Source organism: Stenella coeruleoalba (assembly GCF_951394435.1).
Source record: "Stenella coeruleoalba genome assembly, chromosome: 8".
In the NCBI taxonomy this organism is placed as follows: domain Eukaryota; kingdom Metazoa; phylum Chordata; class Mammalia; order Artiodactyla; family Delphinidae; genus Stenella; species Stenella coeruleoalba.
In genome coordinates this window covers 40,366,778-40,390,649 of record NC_137154.1, presented here as the reverse complement: position 1 = coordinate 40,390,649, position 23,872 = coordinate 40,366,778, and the positions used below count along the sequence as shown (strand labels likewise).

At 49.8% G+C, this 23,872-nt stretch overlaps 1 protein-coding gene across 2 annotated transcripts in view; it reads left to right on the top strand.

Moving 5' to 3' along the window:
* Nucleotides 1-23,872, top strand: part of INSC (INSC spindle orientation adaptor protein) — a gene marked incomplete at its 5' end in the record, with an annotated part of 126,145 nt that overhangs the window by 82,393 nt on the left and 19,880 nt on the right. Inside the window, 3 exons of one of the 2 annotated variants that reach the window (XM_079929648.1) lie at nt 788-913; nt 17,275-17,446; nt 21,451-21,629. In XM_079929648.1, coding sequence (XP_079785774.1) covers nt 788-913; nt 17,275-17,446; nt 21,451-21,629 — 477 coding nt within the window. The remainder of the gene's footprint in view (nt 1-787; nt 914-17,274; nt 17,447-21,450; nt 21,630-23,872) is intronic. The other variant, XM_079929649.1, reaches the window with a different exon arrangement.

Sequence of the window (23,872 nt, the reverse complement as noted above, 5' to 3'; positions counted from 1 at the left end):
AGTGACATTATTCCTGGAGGTGGCATTTCACTGTAACACATGTGGGAGCTTGGGAGTGTGTGTGTGTGTGTGTGTGTGTGTGTGTGTGTGTGTAGAAACCAGAGGGGAGGAAACATTCTTTTTTACTACTACACTCCTGGGTTCTCTGGCTGGGGCCCTGTAAATTGGGCTGACAAAAGCCAGATTAACAAAATTAAAAAAAAAAAAACAGGTTTATTAGCACTTGCACTGTACTTATGCATGGGAATGGTCAGAGATGAGTAACTCAAAGGTTTGGTTAGAACTTGGGCTTAACGTAGCATCTTAGCAAAGGAACGGTATATTTTTAGAGAAGTGGTAAGACAAAGGAAGAGAACCTTGACTCTCTAGGGGTGGCAAATTGTGGGAAGACACATAGATGGGAAACTAATAGTAGATAAAGACTGAAGTCTGCTATGTGGATTCCTCTGGTTCCAAATCCAGGCTGATAAGGGTCTAATATTGTCTCCAGCGATTAACTCTTGTTCTTCCTAGTAGAGAGGGGAGAGGGGGTATAATCTTTTTAAATTTATGTCCTGCTTTTAGTCAAATAGGGAGAGGACAGAGATCTTATTTTGTATCTGCTTCTTCTTAATTGCCTTCAGCTCAAAATAATCTTTACACTAAAGCAGCATATTTTGGGGTGGCTATTCTGCCACCCTACAGACCCCAAAACACACCTGCTGAGTGAGGGGTATCAGTAATTCTTGAGTCGGCCCCTGGAGAGGTCACACGGTGAGTTCATGTGACATTTTCTTTTTCTTGGCAGGAGGGTGGGGTCGTGGCGCTCTTCAAGGTCTGCCGGCAGGACAGTTTCCGGTGCTTGTACCCCCAGGCGCTCCGCACGCTGGCCTCCATCTGCTGCGTGGAGGAGGGTGTCCACCAGCTGGAGAAGGTAAGGGTGCAGCTGGCTGGCTGGGTGGGGCCTGAGGTCCCTGAGCAGGTGGGTGAATGGGGAGAGCGACCTCCTGGTGGACGTCTGGCAAGAGCAAGTCCCGAGTCCCTCCTGTTCCCAGGCATCATTCATGTGGGGCTGCTGGGATCTTGACTGTGGTCGATGAAGACATGAAGGGGGCCGAGACTGAGGAGCTCAGCGGGAAAGGCAGGGTCCAGAGAGACACTCAGCACTTCCTGGGTGGAGTGGCCAACAGAGCCTGGTTGGCGGGGCAGGGTGGGAGGTGGGGGGGAACACAGCAGGAGGCAGGCAAGTCAGGTGGGGAGGGGTGTCGAGGTTAAGGGCGGTTGGTCCTTCTCTCGTGGCAGGACCCCAGCAGAAGGAAGAGGATCCAGCTCCTCCGGGGACAGGATAGGCATGAGCAGGGTGGGCATGGGTGCCTGGGCAAGCAGGTGGGCTCCACCCAAAGAGGGCTTGGGTAAGGGAAAGGGAAACTGGAGTCCAAGCACATGATGGGTCAACACCACTGGAGGTGGCCAAGATTGGAGGGCAGGTGATGACTTGACAGTCCCAGGTGCCTAGCTCCAGGCCAACCTAGGGCAACGTGACCGATTCCAGCTACCACCTCCCAATTACCCCAGCTTGTAGGGCTGAGGCTGCTTCAACACTTCTGCCTGAGTGGGTCTGCGCCTGCAGCTGGGTCCTCAGGGATGTTAGCAGGAGGGTTGGGAGGCTAGTGCCGACACTTGGGGATTTCTCAACCACATTTCAAGGAAAGATGCTGATTTTTTTTTATGGAAGAGAGATAGAAAGGCCTGGTATGACCTGGTGACAATTGTGGTGCCTGCAGGGTGAGGGGTAGTTACCTCGAGTCTGTTCTCGTGACTGGTCTAAATGGGGATGGGACAGCAAACTTCTCCCCTTCCTCTGCATCCATTTCCCGCAGTCTGGTCCTGGCTGCCCAGAAAACCTCCACCCTACCCTCAGTTTCTTTACTTTGGTCCGGACTCCTAGACAGATGGTCATTTTACATTCTACCCTGCTTCTTTCTAAATCTGCTCAGGTTATGGGACAGAGTCCCAGGATCACAGGCTCTGAGGTGCTTTTAGCTGAGGATGGAGGGTGCATGGGAAATCTGCTCAGTTTACAGATGAGAAGGCTATGGCTCAGAATGGGGAAGTAATTTGTCTGAGGTCACACAGCAAAGTGGTGAAGGAGCTAGTGCCAGCCCTCTGGACAGGGTGCCCCCTTCCCATGGGGTCAGAAGCCTTTGTGTGTGCTTGCTTAGGTGATAAAATGGAGGAGAGAGGCAGTGGCGAGACACACAGACTCCATGAAGTAAATGCATCGAGCATTTCCAGCTTCATGTGCTGAATAATCCTCTCTTCTCCCATAAAATCTTCTTCCTTAGACAGCGGGAAATGGCCATACGCGTTTGTTTCTCATCTTCTTTCATGCTGGTTGGCAGGAATAAGGGGAGGAAAAGGCAGAAGGGACTAGAATCACCAGTTCTCCAAAAGCAGTACATTTCTTGGCTTTAGAGAGTTTGCAGAGCAGCAGGGAAACCTCAATCCAGGGAAGAAAGACAGCAGGACTTTCTTTGCTCAGAGTGAAAACCTGTGCAGCTGGGAAGGCTGTGGAGGCAATTTCTCCCGCGGGGCTCCAACGCCAGAGGGCGCCAATGCGTCTTTCCCAGGCCAGGTGGGCCACCGGCCTGGGAGCCAGCCCCTACCCACCGAGCAAGAGGACGGGGGACACTCAGCGCCTGAGGGCTTACTAAGCGCCCCGTGCTGAGCTAGCCCCTTACACGCATTCCCTTCATTAACCCACCAGAACCTCGTGAGGTGAGCACGATTCATATCTTCACCTTGAAGACGAGGAATTGAGTCTCAGCCAGTGTAAGTGACTCACCTAAAATCACAGAGTAAGTTTTGGAGCCAGGATTTGGACCCCGTCTGCTTGTCTAATGCCCAGTCGACCTCACTGACTCACTGGTTTAATGGATACTCTCAGACTGCCAAAAAAAATCCCAGCCGCTAAACCCGGACCACCTTGCTCTTTCTGGCCAAAGTCCTAATTCTCCCGCCCCCAACTCGCACAGGAGAAGGTCACCGTCTCTGGGCTTTCCCCTCCTCCAGGTCAGATTACTTTCCACACGCAGATACTTCTGAAATAACTCTGTGCCCGGCAGTGAGCGGGAGGGAGTCTTGTCAGAAAGGAGCCCCCGTGTGGTCGGAAACAGCTACTACAGCTCTGCAGTCAGAACTTGCCAAGTGTCTTCACAGGCAGCCTGATTCCATTTGATATCTGCCTTGAGTGTGCAAGCATCCCCATTATACAGACAAAGAAACCGAGGCCCAGAGATGTGAAGTGACGTAACAGACAAAACCCCTGGTCCTCTTAGAGCTTACGTTTTAGCTCAGGGGGTGGCAAGTTATAGCCTGTGGGCCGAAGTCATCCTGCTGTCTTGTTTTTGACACGTACAGCCCATGAGTTAAGAATTTTTTTTTCATTTTTAAATGGCTGTAAAAATATCAGAAGAACATTTTGTGTCACATGAAAATTATGTGAAATTCAAATTTTTGATCCATAAAGTTTTAATGGATCACTGCCAGGCTCCTTTGTTTAGGTGTTCTCTATGTCTGCTTTTTCTCTACAACAGCATAATTAGATAATTGCAAGAGACCATGAGGCCCACAAAGTCAAAAACATTTACTATCTGGTCCTCTACAGAAAATGTTTATCGACCCCTATTCTATCAGGTAATAAGGACATCATGACAGTGACTAAAAGGATAATAACATTTATCGAATACTTGCTTTGGACAAGCACTTTGTTAAACCCCATCTTTCATGGCGTCACTTAATCGTTAATCCATTGGTGCTGTTATCATCCATGTGGTTTGTAGAAGGAAGGGAGACTCAGAGAAGTGAAGCAACTTGCTCAAGCGCACACAGCTAATAGATGGCCTGGCGATCATTTAATCCCAGCTCTGCTGAGCCAGAGTCAGCCTGGGCTGTGAACCATTATGCCAACCCAGGACTCAACTCCAATACGTGAGGCTAAGGTCCATGCTCTTTTCCTCCACGTCATGTTGCTTCCAAAGCTGTGAGATGTTCTAGAGACACCCAGGAGGGCCTGGATCCCCTGTCCCTCCCCCAGGTCCTGCCCACATGGGCTCTGTGATCCGGCTGCTGAGCGCTGGCCTCAGATGCTCTGGTGAGGTCACCCGTTGTCCACGTTTAGGACGGAAGGTGAAGAAATCCGGGGACAGGCTGATTCGCAGAAGCCGCAGCACGACAGGCAAGGCAGAGGCGAGGTGGGACGCAGGTGCCCTGGGGCTTTCGCCTGCTGCCCACTCACCCGGCACAGTTCATGCCCTCTTTAGATAATGTCAAAGTCCCAGCCTCCCCCTGATTTCCTGGCCTAGCCTCCTCCCTGAGACTCCCGTAATTAATTGGCAGCAAGAAATGTGCTGGATTTGGTTAAAGTCCATTTCTGTCATGCGGCTACCCACCACCGCTTCCCTCCAACCTTAAAGTGGTTCATTAAATCACCCACAGACCCCTGCGGAGTATGAGTCTAGTCAGGTCACCAGACAGCCCATCCGTCCTTGGTCCTGCTGCGTGATGCCCGAGCTCTGTTGGGCTTGGAGCATTCGAGGGGCCATAGATTCACCCAGTCACCTGTTTCTTCTTTCTGTGTCATCCAGTCGTTCACTTACTTTCAACTCACTCGTTTCCTTGCCTGCTCACTCAGTCCCTCACCATCTCATCACGCTACTAATTCATTCCGTCATCACACATTTGTTGTGAAGCAGCCCAGCTCCGGGAAAACTGTGGCCTTTGAGAGTCAGGCTCTTCTGTATGGGAATCCAGGCTTTCCCACCTACGAACTTGGACACGTTTCCCCCGGGCAAGTTACTTAACTTCTCAGAGGTGTGGTTTCTTCATCAATCAAATGCGCATGATGAAATCTACCTCCTAGGGCTGTCAGAGATAAATAGATTGCAGTAACCTGGTGCCTGGCGCCCACGAGGCGCTGAATAAATGGTAGCTATTCTGATTTTGGCGGGTGTGATGCCAGTTGCCGGGGTTTTGAATATGAGTGACCTGAAGAAGATGATGGTCTGGTGGAGAAGAGAGCTCTGGCATGCCAGCAGGAGGGGATAGCGTGACCAAAGATGCTGCCCAGGGCACAGTGTGGAGAAGTCAGTGGGGCTGGAGCACGAGTCCCTACAACCTTTCCATTTTACAGGTGAGGAAACTGAGACTCAGAGATCGTGTTCCCTCAGCTCATGAATGTGTAGTTTGGATTCAAACCCACGTCTGGCTGGTTTCTAAAGCCCATGTTCTTTATACTCTGTGACCCTGGGAAGAGCTGGCCCTTCTAAGGTGGGGACTGCAGGGCAATGGCTCCCAGGGAACCAGGCTCTGGGTACTGGTCCGGGAAGAGGGCAGACGTGGATATTCCCCGAGCAGGTTTGGAGCAGCGAGATGTCAAGACATAGCAAAGGCCTCTGCAGAGGTGCCTGAAGGGTCTTTCAAGTCTCCACGCTTTCTTTTCAGAGGTCTGGTTCATCCTGCCCACAGCCTCTCACCATCGTGCTCCTGCCAGGGCAGCGAGTTTCAGGAAGTCTATCCTGTGTCCTCAGCAGAGAGTCACCCCTCATTCCCCAGCCCCTGCGCTGGGCTCTGGGAGGAGAGACAGGCAGCTGTGTTCCCTGTCTCCCACATGGGCTGGCCAAGTGGTAGCCCCATGGCTATCAGAAGCTGCAGGCTGGTGGTACCACCTGTGCCTGGGGTGCTGGTGAAGGCAGCAGCAAGGAAGCAGTGGAGCTGGGCCCCGAGGACCAAGGTGGAGCCCCCAGGCAGGCCAGGGGAAAGTGGCCTCGGCAGAGGGACTCCACAGCTGGCTGGTAGGCCAGTGGGGCTCTAAGTCTTTTAGGAACTCCGTGCTCAGTGAGTTGGGGGAGCCCAGAAGAGGAGGCAGTGTTCTCTGAGACCCACTTTGGAGAAGATGGGATGAAGAAAATCAGGGCCAAAGAGGGAGTGAGGGCTTCAGAGCCACACAGCCCAGTGAGAGCAGATGGACCCAACTCTGTCTGGTGGCCAGGTGACCTAGCCCACCTGGACTGGTCAGGGCAGCCTTGGGGCAGAGTAGAGCTGGGAAGGTGGACTGGCATTACCAAGGGTGAGAACTGCTGGTTTTGGGGGAGGTTGAGAGGGGGCTAGAAAGTGAGTCCTCTCTGAACCTTGGTTTTCTCTTTATAAAACGGGACGCCACCTCCTCCGTGGGGCTGCCATGATGATGTGATGCAGCAATGCAGGTGGGGCCTGCTTGGAGGAAGAAATCGCCTGTGTCTGTTTCCCTTCCCTCTTTCCTGGCCTGTTTGTCTTCACATTTTCGGGTTGGTCTGGGGAAAATCCTGCAATGCTCCCAGAAAGCCTCAGTCCTGGGATTTTGCCATGGCCCTGGCAGAGTTCCAGGTTGTTCTGAGTGGGTAATGGGACCATCAGGGCACTATTGTTGCAGCAGTCAATGTTGGACAGAGCCAGGGGCCAGGATGGGGGGGGGGGGCTGGGGACTAGAGCTGGACTGGGGACTGGGGTCCAGGGAGCGGCTGGGCAGGAACCTAGAATCTAGGGCCGTAAGGGGTGGGGGGCATTCCAAACCCAATGCTCAGACAGCCTCAGACAACCTCCAAGACGGTTCTAGTAATTGCCTCTTCCAGACTTGAGACCAGAGACAATCTTGCTTTCAAAAGAGATTTTTTTTATTCCCACCCCCTCCCTCTTATTTCATTTTTTCAAATAAGGAATTCATCCTGTGTTGGAGCCAAGAGGAGAGCTTAATGAAAATCGATGGAGAAATTAATGATGAGCAGCGGGGAGGGGAGGAGGGCTCAACTTCAAGTCTGAGAAGGAAAGCGTCAGTGGCGAGGAATGGAGAAATTGCTGCCTGTCTCCAGGCAGCTCTCTCACCTCATCCCCGTTTCTTGGGATTGAGATGTCCTGACATCTGAAGGGCCAGGCTGCAGACAGGGAGGCCTGGACCCAGAGACCCTGGGTGGGAGGGAGCGGGTTCTGGGGGATGGTGGGGAGGCTCTGTCTCTCTAGCTGCTGCTTTACAGGACTTTCTCTCCACTGCTTGCCCCTTGTAGGGCTGCAGATGGTCAGAAATAAGTCAAATCTGCAAAAAAAGTAAACCGGTTTTTCTCATCCTTTTGCTCATTTGGTTCAAATGATCATTTTGCAAGGAAGGCAGGGAGAGATGGTCATGCCCATTTTACAGAAGGGGAAGTTGAGGCTGGAAGGCATAGAGACAGTGGCAGAGGCAGAGCCTGGGGCTGAGAACCCCATTTTTGCTTCTAGGTTCAGTTTGCTATGCCCCCCACCCCATTAGCCGAAAAGGACCATCGTGTGCAGACTCCAGAGCGAGGCAGCTACTTTGTCTTCATGGAGTCAGGTCTAAATAAGTAAGTGAGGCTGGGTGGGGAGAGAGGACCTATGGATGCCAGGCAAGAACTCTGCTTAATCTGACTTGAAGCGCCTTCTTTACCTTGTAGTAGTTCCTAGAGAGAGGGAGAGAGAAAATGCCTCGGAATGAGATCCAGATGTCTCCTCACCCTTCTTTGGGGCTCAACCCACCTACCCTTATCAGCTTCCGCCAGCTCTCATGCCCCCAGGTGTGGGCCTTCAACTGCCCTGGATGGCGGACTGTGCAGAGAACCCGAGGGTGCCAGGTCAGCTGTCTGTGCTGTGACTGTGGACAGGCAGACAGAAGTGGGGACTGACACTGTCACCTTCCTCAGACCTGCAAAGGGGCTTTCTAGAGGGGGTGTGGCTCATTCCCTTCCCCACCTGCCAAGTCTCCCAACGCCTTCCATCTGCCTTGAGGGTATGGGTGGGGGGACTTGAGGGAGGCCAGGATGTGAAGAGGAGAGAACAGAATTAGGCACTCTGCCCCCCTCCCCCCTCCTCTCCCTGTGAGATTCACTTAGAGATCAGGGGCCAGTATCGTCCAGACTGAAGGAAGGCCCTGCTGGCTCCGGGGCTGTGCTGCACTCCAAACCTGAGTTTGGAGAGGGCAGCCTCAGTCCTAAATGCAGCAGCGGGCGAAGGCTCAGCTCAGCCGGGCCTCGGGTCCCCATGCGCTGTGCAACAGCGCCACCTGGTGGAAAAGAGCAACAGCTGCAGCCCGGCCACGCCTCTTGTGTTGGGGAGAAGGGACGCTGTGCCGCAGGGAAGGAAGCCAGGGCTGCTCAGGGCACTGGACGGGGTGCAGAGGTGGGGCCTGCACCATCAGCACTGGCTTCCCCTTGGCTTCTGGAGTAGGGCCAGTGCCAGCTCGGAGGCCAGCAGGGGAAAGGAAGTTGCTATAGCAGGGAGGGGAGACAGTGAGGAGATTGAGGGAAGATAGAATGAGCAGGTTTCGGGGCAGAATTTAATGAGGGAGGGCCCATTTCCTGGGAACAGCCTGGCACCAACAGCACAGAGCAGGCCAGCCCTCAAAGCACAGAGGCACAGGAACCAGCAGCCGCCATCCCTTGACAGCAGGTGGTGGGTCCTTTGGTCACACACACAGAGACAGAGACGAGGAGAGCAAAGAATGATGAGAAAGAGGAAGAGACTTATAGGACAAGAGAAAGAAGGGCAATGAAAAGACCCACACAGATAATGAACACACAGTTTCCAAAGAAGTGTTTCATTCTCCCTTGGGCTACTTTAAAAGTACAAATATGGGCTTCCCTGGTGGCGCAGTGGTTGAGAGCCCGCTTGCCAACGCAGGGGACACGGGTTCGTGGCCGGTCCGGGAAGATCCCGCATGCCGCGGAGCGGCTGGGCCCGTGAGCCATGGCCACTGAGCCTGCGCGTCCGGAGCCTGTGCTCCGCAACGGGAGAGGCCACAGCAGTGAGAGGCCCATGTATCGCAAAATAAATAAGTAAATAAATAAAAGTACAAATAATTAGTTTGGGTCTTCCCTGGCAGTCCAGTGTTTAAGACTCTGTGCTTCCACTGCAGGGGTGCAGGGGATCCCATGTACCGCACCCAGCACGGCCAAAAAAAAAAAGAAAGTACAGATAATTAGTTTGAAGCCTTGTGATAGCTGGACATGCAGTGCCCTTCCTGTGGCCTGCTTGGACATAGAGTGATCTCTCATGATGGTTTTAATTTTCATCTCCCTGACAAGTAATAATTTTGAGCGATTTTTCTATGTCCTTATTGACCATTCGGTTATCTTCTGTGAAATGTCTGTTTGACACTTTTGCCCATTAAAAAAAAATGAGTTGTTTTTCTTATCAATCTATAAGCTTCAAAAATACATATTCTACATACAAACCCTTTGTCAGATACATGTATCGAGAGTACATATTCTCAGTCCGTGGTTTGCTTTTTCATTCTTTTAATGGTGTCTTCTGATGGATAGAAATTAACTTTGATAAAGTCCAATTTATTGATCTTTTCTTTTGTAGTTAGTGCTTCTTGTCTCCATTTAAGAAAGGTTTGTGTTCCCCCAAATCATGAAGAGAGTCTCCTATATTTTCTTCTAGGAGCTTTATTATTTTACTTTTCACATTTAGGTCAATGGTCTATTTCAAATTAAATTTTTTGGGTGTTCAGGATTCAGTGTTTTTCCATATGATATCCCATTGAGCCAGCACCATTTATCAAAAAGACCATCTTTTCACCACTGAATTAAAGTGGTGCTTTTGTTGTAGGTAAAGTGATGACGCAGGTATGAATCTGTTTCTGGCCTATTTTTCTGTTCAGTTAATCTTTCTTCCCATCCTTGTACCAACATGGCACTGGCTGAGTCCCTGCAGTCTATAATAAATTTTAATATTTGGTTGTATAGATCCTCCAATTTTGTTCTTGCTTAAGATTATCCTGGTAATTCTAAGTTCTTTACATTTCTATATATAATTTAAGATTTTGATTGGCATTTCTTTAAATCTGTAAATAAATTTTGGGATAATTGACTTCTTAAACAGTATAGGGTATTCCAGTCAATAAATGCAGCGTACCTGTCTAGTTATATAGACTGTATTTAATTTCAGCGATGTTTTAAGTTTTTAGTGTCGACATCTTGCATATCTTTTTTAAGACTTATTTCTAGGTATGTTTTTATGCTAATGTAAGTGTTATTTAAAATTTTTAATTTTCTAATTGTTTTTAATACATAGAAAATACAATTTTGAATATTGTGTCTAATGATCTTGTTAAATTCACTTTTTTTTTTTTTTTTTTTTTGCCTTACGCGGGCCTCTCACTGTTGTGGCCTCTCCTGTTGCGGAGCACAGGCTCCGGACGCGCAGGCTCAGCGGCCATGGCTCACGGGCCCAGCTGCTCCGTGGCATGTGGGATCTTCCTGGACCGGGGCACGAACCCGTGTCCCCTGCATCGGCAGGTGGACTCTCAACCACTGCACCACCAGGGAAGCCCCACTTATTAATTTTAATTTTAATGGTGTGTAGATTCTTTTGGATTTTATACAGGTTTGGATCATGTACACATGTACACAATCATGTGATCTATAAATTATGACAGTTTCTCTTTTGCAATCATTATACCTTTTTATTTCTTTCTGTTGTCTTGTTGCATTGGCTAGGGCCACTGTAAAATGTTAAGTAGGAGTGGCCATAAAGGCTACCTCTGTCTTGTTACTGATTTCAGGGGGAATGCTTTTGATATTTTATTCACTGTTACATTAAGTGGCTATTATCATTTTAAGGATTAGAATACTGAGGCTTAGAGAAGATGAGTAACTTGCTCATTTCACCAAGTCAGCAGGTAGCACAGTTAAGTTATGAACCCAGGTTTTTCTTACTCCTAGGCTTGTGCAACTTCCACTGTACCACAGCTACCTCTAGAAGAGAGGTGCTTAACCCAGGATCTCCATTAGAGTCACTTGAGGAGTCTTTAAAAATACTGAGGCCAAGACTCCACCCAAGACCAATTACATCAGAATTTCTGGTGGTGAAGCCCAGGCATTAGTATTTTAAAACTTCCCCATATGATTCTAATCATCTGAGAACCAGGCAAATAACCACTGGTCTAGAAGCCCATTGGCACAGTTCAGATCCCCAGCTGTGCCAGTAGCGCTTTGCTGAAAACTTGGCACTTTCACATCAGCAGATGCCTAGTGACCCTCACCCAAAGGGAAATGAACTTTTTCCTAGTGACCTTTTGACACCTTCTCACAAACTCCACTCCTTCCACTACCCAATGCCTCCAGAGCATCTTTTCGACAATCTGCTTTAAGGAAAATCACTTGCTTGACAGGGAAATTATTTTCCATTTATATTCTTAAGTGATTTAATTCTTGATTTCTTTCCACCTCAATAACTCACCTCACTGACTTTGCTGCCAAGCTGGTTATATAATCCTTTCCATCCATTGTTCCATTCCCTATTACATATTCATATTTGTTTTTGTCTATTTTGACATTTGGCTTTTAATCAAAGATTCTTGTTTGAAAAAGCAAAAGAAGTTGAGTGGGGTCTGGATGCGTTCATTTGGGAGGAAGATAGTGTTATCCTCCTGAAGGCCCGTTTCACCTTCTGTGGCTTTCTACTGGGCTCCCAGCTCTACCACCACTCCTTAGAACAAATACGTCATTTTATAAAGTGAGCCTTTAACCCCTTACATTGTTCACAGAATTTGTCCTGAACCTTGCCCTCATCAGATCCTGTTTCTGGCTCGTAGGTTCCTTTATTCCACCGAATGTTTTGCCCTGTCCCTTGGCCCACACTTGTCTTTGCTTCCCTGGGCACGACCCTGTTTCACTCTCTGACTGTACCTGAATTTTCCCTTTGGCTGTACTCTGGGCAGACAGATCCATCCATGAGCAGGATTGCAACTGCTTTGTGGTTCCCACTTGTCTTCTATTTTTTCTTCAGGCTTTTAGTGTCCAAGTGGACAGAAAGGTGAAGGAGGAAATGTGGGGGGTCTTTAGCTCATGCTCCCCCACTGAGGCTGAGTTATCACTGCATTTGCATGAATCTGTTTATCTGTTACAACAATCAACTCCTCTGCCTTTCCCTAAAAAGTAAACATGCAAAAAGGAATTAGGAAGGAGCAGACCAGCACCACTGATATATGATGGGCCTTTGTATACTAGCCAGTGTCCCTTTGATATTCACATCAAAGCCACCACTGATGCTTTTCCAAAAACCGGCAGGAGGACATTGCTCATAAATTGGACGTGATGTTTACAGTACACTTGGATTCCTCAACTGCGTGGTTTCCACACTCCTTCTCCCACTGCCCAGTAAGACTCTCCGAGCCCACCCATTCCCTCTGTAGCAGATTCCTGTTGCATCGATCCTACGGCCCAGGTAGTGACCAGGCCAGACCATCCTCACCAACACGTGAGCACGCTCCCGTGAGGAAAGCTTGTCCTCTGCCCAGGCCCATTCCACGCTAGGTAAAAGCTAATTACCTCTAAGTGCTTCCAGCAGCAATTTCTTTAGGGATGTGAAAGTGCTTTGATTAGATTGTTCTCTTGGCATCATTAAGTTTATGACTGAGGATGGGAAGTGGGCGTTTGGGGATGGAGACTTTCCAGAAATGGGATCAGGGTTGGAGGAAGTGGGATCAGGGTTGGAGGAAGCTGGCTCAGGCTGGGCTGCTCCCAGGCCCTCACTGGAGCTGAGCTGAGCGGCCCTCACTGACCTGGCCCTCTCACCGGCTTCTCACCTACGTTGCCTCACCAAAGGCCCCACAGAGGGGCCACAGGGCCAGGAGCGGGGAGACCAGGATGGGAGTCCCGGCCCTGGCGTTACCTTGCTTTGTGGCCTGGGCAGTCTCTTCCCCACCCTGTGCCTCTGTTTCCTCATCATTCAGCCCACACTTCACAAGTTAACCACTGTGTGTCAGGCCTCAGCTGGGTACTAGAGACCAGAGAAGATTCAGTACAGGAGCTGCTCTGAGCAGCTCAGATCTAGTGCAGGGATGGGCATGTAAGCTGGGGAGGATGATCCAGCACGATAAGTGCTCTAGTTGTGGACACACCAGAGTGGTGTGGCAGCTGGGAGAACAGAGACCCTCTGTCTGGGGGAGGAAGGTGCATGTTCACAGAGGAGGTGACTTCTCACCTGGGTCTGAGAGGGAGCGAGGAGGGAAGGCGGGGAAGATGAGCAGTTCAGCCGAAAGTGAACTGGGCTTGAGATGCCTGTGAAATGTCCCAGAAAATTCGTTTTAGAACTGAACATCAAGAGACCTAGTAGCAGGCTGGAAATGTAGATGTGGATCTTGGGAAAGGAGGTCAGGGCTGGAGGGCTAGGGGGTCATCATAGTGAGTCATTGAGGCCACTTGGGTTTGGGTGCTATTGACTGAGGTGGTACAAAGTGGGCTGATGGCAAAACCTGTGGCTAAGAAACAGCGGGGCTTCCCTGGTGGCGCAGTGGTTGAGAGTCCGCCTGCCGATGCAGGGGACACGGGTTCGTGCCCCGGTCCGGGAAGATCCCGCATGCCACGGAGCGGCTGAGCCCATGAGCCATGGCCACTGAGCCTGCGCGTCCGGAGCCTGTGCTCCGCAACGGGAGAGGTCACAACAGTGAGAGGCCCGCGTACCGCAAAAAAAAAAAAAAAAAAAAAAAAAGAAGCAGTTAGCTAGGAGGATGTGAGCCCAAAAGTGGGTATTGCGGAGGCCCAGGAAGGAGAGAGGCCTAGATAGAGAGAGTTCTCAGCAGGGGGAGATGATTCAGAAAGGTCAAATAAGAGAGGAATGGACAGGCTGGGTTTTGTACCAGTCAAGTTCCCCAATCCTTTTAAGCATATGATCTCTCCCTCCACCCCCCACCTTTGGTTTCTCTATGTGTCTGTCTTTCTCTGTCTCTTATTTTATTCCTGATTCATCTCTGTATCAGTCTGCCCAGTTTAGCATCTCTCACCATAAGGGGCTCAGTTACTGTTTGTTGAACATTAGAGATGCATGGGTGGTACTTTTTCTCTCTGTTCCCTTCTCAGGAATTGTAATTATTAATCTTATTGTTCCTGGTCAGGTATTAAAAGAGGAGTCACTGACCTTTTAGAAGTTCTAGTTCTGGGCTGCATGACCCAAAGTCGTCCAAGCAAGCGGGTAAACTTGTGGGCCCCAACCTACAGGGCTGAGGTTCTCCATGGGGTCTCAGGCCCAGAGGAGCCTGCAGAAAGGAGCCCTGGAGAGAAGCCCAGTTGGGAGACCTCAGCTGGGGCAGGCAAAGTGAGGCGAGCTAGGATTCAGGGTCCCAAGTCTAGGAGAGATGACTGCAACCGCCAGGGGGGGATAAGGTGGAGTGATGGTACCACCATGTGGCAAGCACTGTACCTGCATTCTCTTAGTTAACAATTCCAGATTGCAGCAGCCTCTGGGGTTGGTATTTTTATTCTCATTATATATAAAGGCTCAAAGTAGGTACCAAAAATTGTCTGGCTGGTAAGATATGGCAGCAGGATTCAGACCCAGGTAGGTGTGACTCCAGAGCCTGTGCATATTCTGACACTGCAGGCATTGGTTCAGGCACTGGGAGGCCCAGAGCCCTGTGGTAGAGGGCCCCTCAGGGGCTTCTGCTTGATAATCTGGACTGGGTTGGAGTTGCTGAGACGGTGATGGATACGGAGATCAATCTGGGCTGGTGGCAGCTTGCTAGCAGGAGGCCAAGTGGCCGGTCAGTGACATCAGAGCCAGAGGCCTGGACAGTTGGTCCACATGACAATCCAGAGTCACTTTCCTGGGGTCCATGTTCCCAAGCTGGCTGTTCTCCAAAGCTGCCCCTTCCTATAGTGGGCTTTGCTTACGATATCCCCTCCACCTGCAATGCCACTTCTTTACCTTCACTCGTCTAAAGTGTGTCCTCACTTAGGACACACCTAGGTCCCATTTTCTCTCTTGCATTTTTTCCCCTTTATTGAAAGCCTACTATGTGCAAGCCCTGGAGAAGTCACGGGTGCACAAGCTGTGGTCCCCAGGCTTGCAGAGCTTCCAGGAAGATGTCAGAGACAGCCAGACAGAAAAGGAAGTGGAGAATCACATCCCAGGGTGCTTCTCCAAATTGCTGGTGTATAAAGTCGGCTTCAGACCTTGTTAAAAAGCAGATTCCAGGCCTCGCCAGAGAGCCTGGTTGAATAGGTCTGGGTGAGGCCCAGGAATGTGTTTTGAAGAAACTCTTAGTGAATTTGGTGTCATCCACAGATGCCACTTGGAGAAACATGGCCATCCAGTGCGATAAATTCTGTTATGACAGTAGATGTGCCTGGACATGAGCTCCGAGGAGGGCCACCCTCCCCGAGTTGGGGTGTGGGCAGTAAGTCAGAGTGGCTTCCGGGAGGTCTCCCACGGAGCATCCTCACCAGAAGTCACATTGTCCAATAGTCACTTGAGGACGGGTCACTTGTCCCTGCCCCACTGCTCCAGTGCAAAGCCTGGCACTCAGCCTGTGCCCAGGAAGATTGTGCTCAGTGAGTTTGCTGAGTGGCAGTCTGGGCTGGGAAGCATGCCTAGTGTGCAGGGCCTGAGGGGCACAGACCCTCCGGGACCATCCACCTCTTGGCCTCTCTGGTGCATTCAGATTGGCCCATCTCCCAGCAGACGTTGGGGATGAGGTTTGGGTCTGACCACCGTTCCCAACTGGGTCTGAGATGCAACTCCGTCTGCATCCAAGATGAGATTAGGGAATAGGATTGGCTGAGACATTCCCCCACTAGAGACCCTGTTGCTCCCTAGCTACTGCCTTGGATGGTGCTGGAAGGAGGAAGGGGACGAACCGGATAAGCCTCAGAGGCGTCTTAGGTTGGCAGTAAGAGGGGTGCTCCCTGTTTCTAGGCCCAGAGTAGCCCCCGTGTCCTTCCCTGGGCCCAGGTGAGGCCTGTTAGTCAAACACCTGGCACGAGCCCAGTCCTGCAGGGGCTGCTGCCTCCTGTTTGCTCTTTTATTAAGCACATCCAGGTGAGTTTTATTGCGGACAGTTCCCCGGACTCCTGTTTCCACATTTGTCTCTTTTGAGTCTGAGATTGCCAAACGCTTTCACAATTAATGGACCTAAGACTCCCAAGAGCATTTAAGGGAGGCCCAGAACATGGTGGGGGTAATTAGTCAAACAAAATGTAGCCTCTGGAGAGCAGCCGAAGCTGAGTGGCAGGAAGTAAGGGAGCAGGGACAGGAGGCCGGCCCTCGGCAGGTGTAGGGCAGCAGCGCAGGCCCCTCCCCACCTCACCTCACCCCAGCTCTTTCCCTGCCTCGCCCCTCCCCACTCCGACCCCTCACAAGGGAAGGTCTCCTTGGCCCTTGGTGGCAGGGTCCCCAGGCAGGCGGATGTCCTGGGGCGTCGGAGGGCTGCAGGGGCACTGCTGAGCTAACCTTAGCAAGTTACTGCCTTTTCTCTAAACAAATCTCACCTGCTCACCTCTGCTGGAGGCTGGGGTCTGAGTTCAGGTGTCACGTCTTAGAAGGCAGTGTGATCCCTCTTCAAAACCATGGGCTTTGAGGCTAGACCACTGTGGTTCAAATCCCAGACCAACTGCTTTTAAAGTCTGCCATCTTGTGTAAGTCAATGAACCTTTCTGTGTCTCAGTTTCTTCATCTGTAAATTGAAGATAATAACAACACTGACCTCAGAAGCTTATTAAAAGGATGAATGGTATAATAACACATACGCTGTATACAACAGCACTGCCCTCAGAAGGCTGTTATGAGGACTAATGGTGTAGTAACACATGCACAGTGTAGCTGGCCTATAGCAAGCACTCAGTAAGCAGGAGTTACTAGGCCAAGAGCAGGTCCGACTGGAGCAGAACTGGAAGCTGCAGTCTTTATCTGGCATTCAGGTTCCACTCTGCCCAGGTCTGTTTCTCTCTGGGGGCAGAGAGAACAAGGCCTCCAGGGGAGCAGCCCTCTCTCTACGGGGGGAAGGTGGTGGAGGACAAGATGCGGGAGGAAAGATGCTGATGAGCTCAGCCTGCTGCCGACCCAAGGAAGGGAGGAGGGCGCCAACATTGTTAAGCATCACTTCTGGATCCAGCATCACCTGCTTCATCTCTTTAACTCCTCATACCTTGTTGGTGGATGAGAAAACAATCTCAAAGAGGCTGAGTGACCAAGCGAGAGGGAGCTAGGATGTGAACTCAGGGATGTGAGATTTCTAAGAGATTGTTCTTTCTACTACAATTCGCTCTGGTGGATGCCCTGGCCTAGCCCCTGGACGCCCGCTGATGTCCACTGTCTAAGATGCCACGGGAAGTCAATGATCTCTTTGGAGCCAAAGGATAAGCCCCCAGAGTCACTGGGGTCCAGGCTGGGCTGTGAGTCTCTCTCATTATTATCTTGAGCGTGTGCTCTCCCAGGATGCACAGGGCTGTGCCCTCTCTCCATCGGCAGGTGGATGGCGTTCTGTGCTTGGCCGACATCCTGACTGACGACAGCCACTCAGAAGCCACGCGGGCTGAGGCTGCGGCTGTGGTCGCCCAAGTCACCTCCCCACACCTGCCCTTCACCCAGCACCTCAGCAGCTTCCTGGAGAGCATGGAGGAGATCGTGACAGCTCTCGTTAGTGAGTCATCCGGGGCTGGCGGGTACTGTTGGGTGAGGAGGGCCTTGTCACAGTTGTCTTTAGGAAGGACAGGAAGGTCTCCCTGTCCACCCACCCCTCACCGCACCCACATATCTCCTGCACAGAGATCACACTAGCTGAAATCCCACCATTGAAGTATCAGAGTCAGGCCTTAAAGAGCTCTGTTGTCAAGTCTTCTATTAAAATGTTTGCAGCCCTCCAAGAAGCTCCTTGAATTGAGTTCAGATTGAGATTAATTGGCCTTTCAAATAGGAGAACAGGACAAGCCCCAGGGAAGAGTGGGGCCTCAAATGTTGAGGTTCAGATCCTTATCCAGAGAGATTCTGATGGGCTTTGTTCCTGAAATCTCAGTCTATGGTACCCGGTACCCAGCGAATGTGGCAGCAATGACTGGGGGCAAGCAGCTTCTCAGAGAGCAGCTGTTCCCCACCACCTGCTGCTTTCAGTCCCACCACTGGCCTCATTTCCTGGGGCCCTGAGAACTTTGACTCTTTTAGCGTCCCCTGTTCAGACCTGTGTGCTCCTGGCAGGAGAATCAGAGCCCCACATCTAGAATGCAATCTTCCTGCAAACACGCAGGAGCTAGGAGGACTCACCTGGATGACAGTCCTCAGGAAACTTGTTTTGCAAACTACATCCTTTCTTTGATAAGTTCTGGTAATGCTCTGGGTTTCTACTTCGATCCCTTTCTCTGTCACTTTTCTCTCTATCTTTATCTCATTGAAACTGAATGAAAATTGATCTCATCAGAAAATTTAGGGTTCGTGCTCGGAGTTACCAAAGCAGGGTTGGCAATATCTGGAATAGCACAAATTTAGGAGCAGCACAGAACAGTGAACTTGGAGTCAGAACACTTGGACTTGGATTTCTGTCTTTGATAAATCCAGCCAACAGAAAGCTCTTGACTGGCAGCCCTGTGCAGGCTGTGCGAGATTTTGCCCTGTCACATTGCAGAGCTCACTTTACAATTTTCCTATTATATGAAACAAGGGGTCAGGACCTGTTTCTCTCAAGGTTCCTCCTAGCTCTAGAATTTTCAGATCTGCAAGTACTTTGCACGCAGGAAGCATCAGTTAAGTTGATTTTTCATGGCTGACTCTAGTTACTGTGGTCGTGGCAATCCACAGGCCAGGCTGGGAGAAATCAACTTGTCAACATCTACATTGATTCAAATTTGAGAAAATGCAGAAGCCAATTGTTCAAAGTCTTGGCTGGAAGGAACGCAAGAGGCCATCAAGTTTAATGCCCACCCTATAAAAGAAGAAACCTAGGCCCAGAGGGGTTGAGGAACTTTCTCAAGGCCACATAACAGTGTTAGGATTCACTTACGCCAGCAGTGTGGTACTCAGTCATATGCCAGAGCTAGGCAGGAAACATAAATGAGGTGAAGAGGCCAGATGGAAGAAGAAAATAAGGAGATTTGAGTCCTGTATTGAAATTTAAAGCACGTGCAGTGACTAAAGAGGGGCAATCACTGATAAATTCCAGTTCATTGTTGCCATGTAGGAAAGGCCAATTTAAAAAAAAGACAAAAATCCTAAGTTTTATGGAAAACCTCCCCGTTTATAAATGATAGCAAATACTAAATCAAAACATATATATTCCAAACAACCTTTCATTATTGCCATATGTCCATTTTACTTTGCCCTGGCTGGATTTCTCCCTGGAGAAGAGGAGTCTCCCTATTTATTTCACCCTAATGAAGATGCGTGGTGGAGTCTTTTCTGAGACTCAGCAGATGGGATTTATCTTCTGGGCAGGTAGCCAGGGCTCTGTTCTTTGGTGGGAAATAGTCCTCCAATTTCTTGCCATTCCCTGGAAACATTTATAAATGAGTCACTGGAATCCTCAATTTAATCTTCCTAACACATCCCAGGTGATTCAGCCTGCAGTTCAAATAAATGTGCATTAAAATTAAAAGGCACTTAGGTGGTTGTGTTAATAATTGCTGCGTTGGCAGCAATGGTGACTCATAAGAATGAGGGTGGGTGTTCGGACCTAGAAGAAATCTTGCAACAAATTGGGCTGTGAGTTGTATGGTCCTACCTCAAACCCTGGACGTAGGGAGATGGCGTGGAAGGGCTGACCCTAGTGGTTCCCCCCAAATCAGAGGATAAAGCAGTCATTGGAAAGGGGAGATCAGAGTTCTTAATTCCTTGGCTAATGTGCTGCCCCAGCCCAGGGTGGCTAGATCAAGATGCTAAGTATTTTAATAGTCACACCTGGGCTGTGGGGAGCAGCATTGCCCAGAAGCAGGCATTGCCCTCCTGATAGAAATGAAACTAGATCTACAGAAGCATCACTGGGAATGAGGCAAAGAGGCCTAGAGACAAGAGGCAGCCTGGAATGTAGAAAGAGTGGGGACTTTGGAGTCAAGCAGTTTGATTCCAGCCCCCTCCCTCCCAAATTAGCATCATTCCTCAGTTCCACAATTTTGGGAAAATCATTTAACATTTGAATTCTCTGTTCCTTCATCAATAAAACTGTGATAAAAAATTGGGTTGTCGTGAGGATGGAATGAGTTAGTGAGGTCAAGAATGTACAGCTTCTGCTTCTGCTACTACCAGCTTCTCTGAGTCTTAGCTTCTGCATCTAAATGAAGGTGACCACTTTCTGCTCTAAGCGTGCTCAGAAATTAATGGCACTGTGTAAGACACACTACAGGGGTTCAACTAATGCTATTTTCTGTCCCTATAAAGGCAGGAACCAGAAACTGCATGCACTGGAAGGTGCCAAGAGCTGCCAGGTTTAATGCCAGAACCTAGAAGTAGACTCTTTGGAAGCAAGAACTAGAGATCAGGATAGAACACAGCTCAACTCTGCCCCTAAAGCTTTCTTTCTCTCTTGTGGCTGTTTTCTTGGAGTATGGCTTCTCTTCCTGTATTTTCATAGAGGTGCTGTCAGTAGGAGGGACCTGGACCCAGGAAGCACCTTGATTAGCGGTCAAGTTGGAGCTGAGGGTCAGAAGTCAGGTCCATTGGGTTGGGTGGGCAGCACCATGGATCCTTTTATGCCTCCTCCAAGGCAGGAGTCCATTCTAGGTCATGTGGAGCCCGTGGGGGAATGTATTAGGTGGGGAACGGATGCAGGGTTTGGGGGTGGTCCTCTCCTCCTTAAAGACCCTCAGTACAGTTACAGATGGTAAGTGGGGGGATACGGTTAGGATTGGGTTATGGCCACGAGGATCAGAGAGAAAGAGCCTGACTTTCAGAGGCTTGGTGTAGGACTCTTCTGCAGCCAGGTGACCCTGTTCCTGGGACCAAAAGGAAATCCTGAAACTTTGCTGATGGCAGCTGGAGAGGTAGTGTTTTTATGTTTTAACTTCAGCCTCTTCAAGGCAAATTCAGCAGGTCTAGTGTACGCTGCTGGAGACACACACATAGACTAGGAGCTCTTTCCTGACCAGGGCCTTTGTACATTCTGTTCCTTTGGCTTGCAGCATGCTGTTCCTCACAATATTCTCATGACTGCTTCATTTTTTTCCCCTCAGGTCTCAGCAGTAAAGTCACTTTCTTAGGGAGACCTTCCTTACGCACCCAACGGGCCTCTAGTTATTCTCCGTCTTAGCACTTGTTTATTTCCTCCTTCACATTTATCAGTTTGCAGTTATTTATATTAGCTTTTTAAAAATTCATTTTGTCTTGCCCGCTAGTAGGACGTAAGCTTAACAGGAGCAAAGACCTGACCTTTTGTTTTGTTCGCCGGCCCATCCCAAAACACCAGGGTGCCGGGTACATAGTGTTCACTCAGTAAATACCTGTTGGATGGAGTGATTAGGAAGCACACAAAAGGTTTCAAATGCCACCCCTGCTACATATGTAGGAAGATACATCTGCCTCTCCAGTAACTACTTTCTTCATCTGTAAAATGGGAATTATAACACCTGCCCACATTTTCTCCCAGAGCTATTGTGGAAACCAAATGAGGTAACTGATATGAAAGCGCTCGGCAGTGAAGCTGTTTTCTTTCTCTTCACCATCCAGAACTGTGCCAAGAGGCCTCGTCTGGGGAAGTCTTCCTGCTGGCCTCTGCGGCCCTTGCCAACATCACCTTCTTTGACACGATGGCCTGTGAGATGCTCCTGCAGCTGAAGGCCATCCGCGTCCTCCTGGAGGCCTGCAGCGACAAGCAGAGAGTAGACACGCCTTACACCCGGGACCAGGTGAGCAGCTCATGGGGAACCAGGCCCAGAACCTGTAAGCGTGAAGTCAGAGGGCAGGAGGCCAGGGCTTAGGTTCTGGGGGCAGCATGGCTGCAGCTCACTGTCGGTCCTGTTAGTAGCAATCTGGGGGAAGGTAAAGGAATATGTTTTCGACATACCTTGTTGCCCTTGGAGCACCTCCACAAGCCCATTCCCACCCTCTTCTCCCATCCCAACCACTAGAGAGACTTCCTCCATCTCCATCCAGACCTGTCCATCCTAAGACGCAGAGAGGTACCATGGGAAGATCCCTGGACCTCCTCCAAAGGTCTGTATCCAGCCGTGTGGGCACCTGCCTGTCTGACATTATACCTGCAGCGAGTTTCTTCCTTTCTCTGCCTCTGTGAAACAGGGTCTTGGAGCAGAGCCTTGCTTCTGGGCCTCAACCCCTATATCAGTCTCAGTTGGTTTTTTTTTTTCTGTATATTTGAGCTCCATGTAAAGTCTTGTTTGGGGAAAAAGGATTTTACTACTAAATGTGTTTGAAAACATTGAATGAGGGGGTTTTCAATGGCCTTTGAGCTCTGAGGTTATGGAATTCCATCCTGTCCCACCTCTGCTGTACTCAACCTCCCATTTCTCTTCCAGAGGTGGGGGCAGTGGATTGGTGGGTTTTAGTTCTCTGTAAATTCAACCAGGTGCCTGAACTCTGTGTTAGATGATCCTCCAGCCTCCAACCCAGCTCATCCCTGTCTGGAACCCAGCTCCCCAGCTCCACCTTTCGTCCAGCCTCATCGTCCAGTCAAAGCTGCCCCAACTTCACGTGCCAGCTCCTACCCCAGCAACTCTGGGAAAGCCTTCCCAGACGGCCCCAGCTCCCCGGGATCATCCTTTTCTTGGAGGCCACACCTCACAATGCAGTGTTGACTTTTCCAATGATATTTCTTCCTTCCCAGTTATTTCATGTTTATCCCCCTGAGGGCATGGTCTGTGTTCTATACTTCCCCGGGATTTCTTCAGCCTCTAGCCCAGAGCTGGCACCCTTGGCGAAATTCTATAAATGCTTGTTTAGGACGTGAAAGGGAAGAAGTAGGGTGGCACTACATCAGTTCTTTCTTGTCTTTAGAATCACCTGTGGAAAGGCAGCCAACCATAGAAACTCCCATTCAGAGAGAATTTCTAGTATATAAGCATTTGCATAGGAGGGTTCTACTAATATCGTGAGGCTGATAATATCTGCTGCATTTTACAGATAAGAGTATTGAGGTTCAAGAGAGTATTCCCCAAATCATCTGGTTGACAAGTAGCTAGCCAGCACTGAGTCCTGGCCTGACATAGACCTGGGTCTTTGACTCTCATCTGCTGCCATCTCTGAAAATGAAGAGGGGGTAGTGGAGCTATGGAGTCAGAGAGACTGAATGTCAACCTTGTCTGGGGCCATTTATTAATTGGGTGACTTTGGGAAGTCACAGCCTCCTGGGTGTTGGTTTTATCATCTACCTTGCAGTGTCCTTGTGAGGGCGAGTGAGATAATACACGTAAAGGACCTGATACAATGCTTTGTCCCTGCTAAGTCCTCAGTAAGTGACGACTATCATTATCTTTCAAACTTGATGTTGCAAGGAAGAGCACAGATAGCGAATTATCCAAAATCTTCAGTTTGGTCTTCCAAGCCTTGCTTGATGGAGTTCCAGACTTCCTTTCCTGTTCAATCTCTCACTTCTTAGTTGGACAAGCCCCATAAAGACAAGGTATGGAGTACAAAGAGATCAGGAGTGGTGGCTCACTGGGCTGGCTGTTGGCTGCTTGACGCCTGGCGGGGGCTGGCCCTTTGCAGTCACTGTCCTTGGCTGTGGGGCATGGGACTGGAGGGCTCACTCTGCAGGATCTGCCTTGTTCCCCCTCTTCTCTTCTTCAGCTAGACGCCTCCAGTTGCTGGGTCTCTCACCTACCTGACACGATTTTAGGTCCCTTTCCTTTCAAGTACCTCTCCTGTAGCCAACTCTGGTCATTTCATACAAAATCCAGTAGTGAGGCAGTAAGAACAGGGGTTAGGGGATCAGATGACATGCGGTTAAAGCTTCTCTACTACGTGATCATGTAACTCTGGGCAATTCACTCCGAGCCTCACCTTTCTCATCTGTGAGAAATAATTGAATAATACATACTTCACAGAGATAAAATAAGAATTGAATAAACTAATACAAACTTTTGGTACAGTTCCTGGAACACAGAAACTATGAAATAAATGGAAGCCACTGTCT